Below are 7,118 nucleotides of genomic sequence, written 5' to 3'. Positions count from 1 at the left end.
GCGGCAAGGCTAATGTGATACTGGAGCATGGGAAAAGCAAATCGATATACAGAGTGGTATGTATATAAATCGAACATTAATGAAAAAAAAGGGTCCTGGAAACTGTACAGGTCGGACTATACACATCAACTCTATAATTCACGTAGACACATTGAGTTGGACTCCGGGAACGTGGAAACCGGGATTCTTTGGCCCTTACTCCCTATACACACAAAGGGAGCAAGCAAGCAGGGAGAGGAGATAAAACCATCTCGAGACAAAACAGAGAACCGTGGAATCCGGAGAAGATCAGTTGACGAACTTTTTCCGGATCGGATGCGACCTGCGGACCATCGACTCGGGCCCGACCAGGACGGTTTTGTCCGGAAGGGTGCGCACGGAGAGCTCGACCGCCGCCTCCGTGTCGCCCCAATAATCCCGCCGTTGCAGGGTCAGATACCCGCCGGTTTCGCGGTTAACCTCCTTGTAGTTGAGGCCGAAGCGGAAGTACCGCTTGATGCAGAAGTTCAGAACGGGCCAGACCGGGTTGTCCCGGCTCAGCAGCTTCTGGGGGCCCTCCCGGGGAGCTTCGATGAGGTCGGCGAGGACCCGCGCTTTCATCGGTTCGGATTCTTCTTCTGGCTCTTCTTCTGACTCGAACTCTGACTCGGGCTCTGACTGTAGTGTTGTTGACCTTGGCTCTAAGTCCGGCGGCTGCGTTGTTGGCTGATCTTGATCGCGATGAAGAGGATCCAGGGCGTCGTCGACAGACCGGTTCGTTGCCGCCGCTCTGGCCTTGATTCTTTTCTCCAAGTAGTTACCCTCGAAGTAGTCCTTTATTTGTGAATCCTCATCAAAGAACGATTCAGCGGTGCCGTGGTCGTCATTGTGACTTCTGTCTTCTTGCACTCTGTTCTTGGCGTTGTATTCTTTCATCGCTGCCCGTAGGATGACCCGAATGGTATTCAAGTTCGGGATCACACACTTTTCCTGCTTGCCCCAGAAGTATACTGGGTCGAAGTGGGGGTCGGCTCGTTCGAGAATGCGTTCGGAGTGTAGGTACATGCGCGGGATGCCGCCCTCACGCGTCCTGACCGTTTCCGGTGAGGGGATGTCCAAGCAGGTCTTGAAGTAAAGGTTCATGCCCGCGGCGCTGCCTTGCGTGTCAACGACGGCTTCGAGGATCTGGTGGAACGCAGTCGAGGGAATGTAGGGGATCAAAGTGCGCGAAGCGACCTTGAATTTTAGGTGATGTGTGCTGGAGGCGGCGATATTACGAAGGGCAGGGGAGTCTACGAAATTGAGGAAGACGCGGTGAAAACTCGCGAGCACACGTGGTTGGAAGTCCCGGCTCTGGACGGGGACAGCGCTGTTCGATAGGACCGAGCTCCGGCGTTCGCTGAACTCTCCAGCAAATAAGCGGCCGAGGATTGCCTTCGCCGTGCCCAGAGAACTGACGAGGTTGGCGTGCCTCCGTTCACAGTCTGTACCGAGGCGTTCCCAATCTTCTCCTAACTCTTGGAGCGCGTGTTCCAGACGGATGATCTCTGCTGCTAGGGTGGCAACGTTGCTGTGGCCCCAGGACTTAAGGCGGTGGTCGCGAAGGTACTCGAGCAATAATACCACTGAATCCCAGTGGCCTTGCACGATGCGGTAGTTAAGAAGGGCACGCAAGGTGTTAGTTGAAAGAGGCTGCTGAAGAGATCCAATAACGGATTCAGCAAGGACTTCGTTCTTTGTGGCGGCGGCGAAGCGAAGGATAGATGGCGCTATGTTCTGGTTACCGTACACGTCCTTTGAGATGGCAGGCCTTTCGACGTCTGTAGCAGAGAATAGCCACTCAGCCGACTCGTAAGCCCGTGATGCGGTGAGCAAGTCGAGCAGTTCGGCCAGCGTCACACTCGACAGATGCGGCATGGGTGACAAAGAAGAATCAAGCGAGTCCCCAGCGCCTATAGCTTCCGAGTCAGAGGATTTGCCTGTCCGCTGCTGACTGCTTTCGTCTTCTATTTCCTGCAGCCAGGCAAATGTCCTCAAGGCCTCCCCGGACCGTCGCAAGGACGAAGAATACCTAAGGGTGTATTCGAGCAGGCCAACTGGCGCCAGAGTTTGATTGTAAGAATCCCACTGACGATAGCGCTTGAGTTGTTTTTTATCCGTGTCTTGCGTATAGGGCGGTACCCAAGGCGGCACTACAGTCGATGCGGCCTTGAGGAGGTCAATAAGACAAAAAGGGTCCTTTTGGGCGTTGATCCCTCCAGATGATAGCACCCGCATGAGGAAAGTATTAAAAGTCCTGGTTGTCGCAAGCAAACGTGTCATCCTCTGCGAAGCGAAAATGAACTTTAATGTGAAAACACAGGACACCATGCGACTGGGTGACATGCCTCGGAAACCGGTCCCTAGATATGCCAGGTTTGGGAGACTGTGGAACAATGCACAAACGACTTCCTCGCTAATCGTTCGCTCACCCATCCCGACAAAGGGAGTCAGGTCAACCCTGTTCTTGGTGTAATTTTCCATAATCCGCGTGTCGAGCACTCCAGGGTCATGTGGCCGACGCCATGTGCTTTCCATCTCGATATTAGTCTTCCAGACTCGTGCGGACTTGTCAAGCATATGTATCTTGTTCCAGTTCTTGGCCGTCCAGCGGTTGTCGCTCGACTGTCTCTTCATTCGCTCTATTAGCCACACCCCCTCTTCGATGAAGCCTTGCTCGACACAGCACCAGAGAATCAACTCCATCCAAATTGATGGTCCTAGTTCACGGATGACCGGGTTAACTGAAATGAAGGGTGATTCTTGGCCTGCTGCAGCAGCCTTGTCAGCCATGTCTGCCTCGTACTCCATCCACGCAGCATCAGTCAGAGCTTGCATAATCGAGGACTTGAGCAAAGACATCCCTGGAGGCCGAAATGAACTCTGGAATCGCAGGGGTGGAGTCCAATCGTAAACCCGGTCGGATATAGCGCCAGACGTATGCAGACGGGCAAGAGTGCAAAGAACAACCGACATAGCCAACTTGGCCTCATTGGGGGATGCATCCGCGGCGTCTAGTACAAGGGCACCCAGCGATTGCCATATCTGCGCCAGAAATCGCTCATTCAATTCGGCAGCAAAGGGCCTGGCGGTACTGTGCCTCAGCGGAATCAATTTCGGGTCATTTGACGCGCCGCGGTTTGTGGCCGGCGCAGCAGGAGGCGCAGAATCCACAGCTCGACTAGAAAGCTCATCAAGCGTTGAGTTTGGATCCAGCGCCCAATGCACACCGGTTGATGGCCGCGAGCGCCGCGAGAAGTCACTGGCGGCTTCGGAGGCGTCAAGAAGACGACCTAAAATGAAATCCACAGCAGCCCAATTGTTCAACCGGAAGCCAAGATAAGTCAGCAGGTCCAAATGTCGATGTTTTCGGGCTCGATATAGCGTGTTTGTCATGTCGACAGCTTCTGCAAAGGATTCCTGGGCCATAGACGACGAATCGGCGGAGGAATGATCCGGACTCTCCTCCGTCTCCTCCCCATTGTAGTCTCTGCGCAACGGCGGTGGCAAATGCTCTTCCAGCAGTGCGAGCCAGCGTTCATTGGGGTCGTGTGCCTTCTCACTTATTTTAGGCTGCCTCATCTTCCTCATCCCCTGGGTACTGATAAACTCATAAGTGAAGGCTGTGCTGTCTGTGGCGAAGCGTTGGTAAATCCCACGTCGCCGCGACGCGGAGGAAGCCCAGCGCGAGCTGGGAGGGCGAGAGGCATGGGTTCCGCAGAAATGACCGATCGAAGGAGGAGAGGTAATTCGAGAAGGCCCATGATGCGAGCGCAGCGGACGAGCTGAGGACAAGCACCTTTTCATGACACGATAGTGGTACTAGCGGAGGTGGCTTACGGGCGGAGAAAGTCCAAAACTCGAAGTGACCGTTGAACGAGTGTTCTGTGACGCATGTCTAGTCACAGGGACCAGGTCAAATGTATACCATGAAACAAGAGCCGACTGTAGTATGTGGGAAGTTATTCTTGGGGAGACAATAAAGAGACGGACCCGACGACGAAATAAAAGATTCTTTGAAAGCTGTTGGCTCTGGGGAGAAGTTCCTGGCGGAAGGAACTTTTTACAGATAGAAGGCAAAGCAGCAACTGATAGCTAGATGCTGACTCAGCTGCAGGGGCCTAGTTATTTCATCCCCCAATCAGTGATGCGCCATTTACGAGTAACAATGCGCGATCATTCAGAATAGTTCAATAGCCTTGGACCTGATAGATGTACTGCACAGGCGATGAGGGAATTTGGCATTTCAAGATTCAGACAAGGATATCAAAGTACGATAGTGCCTTATGTAACAAATCAATAAAAGGGAATTTATGTATATGCAACCCCTAAAGGTAGATCAATGACTCGACTCGAACAGCGACCAGTGGCCAAAGGTATCAATGAAAACAAAAAGACAGAAAGACCAGACCCGTTATGAACCGACATGAACTTCAGAATAAGGCCCAAAAACTACAACAGAACCTACCAATAGCGCCCGAGAATCAGACCCCAAACAACCGAGTCCAGCTGAATAACAACAAACCCTATGGATTGAACAGTGTTTTCTCTCATGAATGTGAGCCTTCACTCTGGCTCAACCTGGCTCATAGCTCTTCGGTAGCCATCTCAATATCCTCTTCTTCAGCAAACTCCATATCACCTCCCAACTCTTGCTCGACTTCATCAACGACAAAGCTTTCGTAGTCTTCCAGTCCTTTCTGAACATGGACCTTGAAGCGAATAACATCATTCAGCATACTTTCCACATTTGTGTGTAGTTCTTCCCGTAGAGAGTTCGCGCGGAGCGTCAACTGTTCGTATTCAATGTTGGTATTCATCTCACGCTGCTCCATCAGTTGAACGCTTTCGCTAAGTGTAGCGCGCATCTTGGCCAGCTCTTTCTCCATCTTCTCAATCTGGGCATCCGACGCCAGCTTCTGAGTTGTGGTAATCTCTTTGAGCCTTTCGAACTCCTCTTCGGCAGCGCGCCGCTTGTGTTCCAAGGCTTCAACTTCGCTCCTTTTCTCGTCCATCGCCTCCTTGATGTTGTCCAGCAGATTGCGACGCTCCATATCATCGTCAATTGCGCGTTTCCGTCGTTCGTTGATGTCCTTGCGGAGAGACTGGAGATTACTACGAACGGCACCACGCAAGTCCAGGTTCAACAAGTGAGCCGGGTGGTATCCAGTGAAAGGTTCCGCAAGTAGTCGGTCTCCTTCCGGAGAGATTCTGTTCGGGAGACCACCAATTTGGGATGATGAGAAATTGCTCTCGTTGACATTGAGGCTCAGCTCGTATTCATCCCCCTTGGCGTTCACGGCAGAGGATGGGATTAAACTGTTTTGGTAGCCGAGAGTGTTGTAGGCCTTGACCACCTCCTCCAGGTCCTCTAGCTTCTTGCTTGCTTCGGCCTCCTTGGCCATCACCCGAGCATGCGTTTCTTCCAACCGGTTGACAGTGTCTTCAAGGTTTTTCTGCAGCCGCTCGCGCTCGGTGTTCATGCGGTCGATGTCTTGAATAGTCAGGCCCTGCTGGTCGACACTGGCCTGGAGCCCGGACCGTTCATCTTCCGCCGCTTGCAGGTCGGCTTCGGTCTTTTTGAGTTCGTCCTCCAAAAATTTGATGCGATTCTCGTACTTCTCGATTTTGCCCTGCACATTCTGGTTGTAATCTTCGAATTTCCTTTTGTCGTCCTCCAAGATGCGGAAATGTTTGTCCAGCTTGGCCATATCCGGGGCGTTCTTCTCCAACTCTTCAATTTGATCGCGTAGGGCCCGATTCTCAGCCTCGAGGACCTGCATTTCTTGCACATACTTCTCGTTGCCCTTCTCGAACTCCTGTGCCATCATCTCAACATGTGGAACAAGTCTCTTCTCTGCCGTTTCATCATCTTCCTCCTCCCCACCCTGAAGCCAATCATGGTAGGCGCTGGTAAGGAATCGGAAGATAATACGGTCGCCCGAGACGTCTACGCCCATTTCTGCGCAGGCCTCGTCATATTCCCCAAGAAGGAACCGGTCCATCATTTGCGCTAGTTGCATGAGCCAATGTAGCATGCCGAGGAAAGTGGGCCAGTTTTGACCGCCAACTGCTGCGATTTGCGACTTTGTGATGCCTTTCTCGTAGGGGTAACGCAGCTGCTTCAATATCGGCGGCACTTCCGCATCCATGCTCTTTTGAAATTTGTGGCCCGGGTCGATGCGATGATATAGCCACTGGAAGATGTAGTTGAAGTCTTTCTGGGTCGGTGACCGTAACGTGTTCTGGCCTAGTGAGTGCTTCATCTCAAGTTCAAAGTTGTTATGTGTCAGATACTCCAACAGCTCTTGGCCGATCCGCGCCTGGAAAGACCTGTCTCTGAGAGGTCTTGGGTCTCTTGGGACACCAGCTACTGTGGGAACCTGGGTGAAGAACGACTGATGCGCCATGGCGCCCCCCATGGACGGGCGTGAGAATACACTACTCCTTCGCTGTAACGCCTGTGCGGCCGCTGCATTGGATGTAATAGCTCCGGGAGCGAGGCTGGGGCGTCCCACGCTGGGTCCATGGAAGATATTGCTCGACACCGAGCGCCGGACTGACGAGAGACCGGCGTCTGCACCAAGACCCCCACCCGATGAAGATCGCTGGAAATTCGGCTGTTGCGGGCGACTGGCAGAGTTCATAATCGACATGGAGCGGGTGTGCTGTGAAGTGAAGGGAGGGTTCTGGTATCCAATGGAGCTGGTACGTTTGAGGGCGGATGAGGGTTGGGGAAGAGCGGAGTAGTTCTGAACGCTTCCAAGCGCCATCGACTAGATGTGGTAGTCAGCATCACTTTGAATCTGGGTTTTCTTGCATCCATGTAGGCACATGGAAGGTGCGACAAGTTGGGGCGCATACCTCACGAGGGCGCCTGATGCTGAACAGTCCGGTATCTTGCGACATGATGAGCAGGCAGCCGCGACTGCAGCAGTTGATTTGATACAATCACAAAATCGGCCCAAAGTACCAACCGGGGTATTCCAAGAGGAGTGAGACCCAGGACCTGAATTGATTGTGCAGCACGAAGCTGGAACACCAACTTCTACCGTCGGAAATGGAGGGAGATTTTGGACGAACAGCAGCAACCGAGCGGG

The 7,118-nt window shown here is 52.9% G+C and overlaps 2 protein-coding genes across 2 annotated transcripts; both read right to left on the bottom strand.

The window, feature by feature from the left end:
• Positions 1 to 288: 288 nt before the first annotated feature.
• On the bottom strand, positions 289 to 3,600 carry BO72DRAFT_380482 (uncharacterized protein; the record flags this gene model as incomplete). Its single annotated transcript, XM_040941391.1, has 2 exons — positions 289 to 546; positions 889 to 3,600. 2 exons carry the CDS (start codon positions 3,598 to 3,600, stop codon positions 289 to 291), a joined length of 2,970 nt encoding a protein of 989 aa, XP_040800333.1.
• Positions 3,601 to 4,265: 665 nt separating this feature from the next.
• BO72DRAFT_431450 (kinetochore-associated Ndc80 complex subunit NDC80) lies at positions 4,266 to 7,102 on the bottom strand. Its single transcript, XM_040943134.1, has 2 exons — positions 6,883 to 7,102; positions 4,266 to 6,794 (listed from the first exon to the last, which is right to left on the bottom strand). The coding sequence occupies exons 1-2, from the start codon at positions 6,925 to 6,927 to the stop codon at positions 4,605 to 4,607; spliced, it is 2,235 nt and encodes a 744-aa protein (XP_040800332.1). The 5' UTR covers positions 6,928 to 7,102; the 3' UTR covers positions 4,266 to 4,604.
• Positions 7,103 to 7,118: the final 16 nt, after the last annotated feature.

Source organism: Aspergillus fijiensis (genome assembly GCF_003184825.1).
Source record: "Aspergillus fijiensis CBS 313.89 unplaced genomic scaffold BO72scaffold_30, whole genome shotgun sequence".
Taxonomy (NCBI): domain Eukaryota; kingdom Fungi; phylum Ascomycota; class Eurotiomycetes; order Eurotiales; family Aspergillaceae; genus Aspergillus; species Aspergillus fijiensis.
The sequence above is the reverse complement of the archived record's forward strand: the minus strand, read 5'-3'. Positions and strand labels throughout refer to the sequence as shown.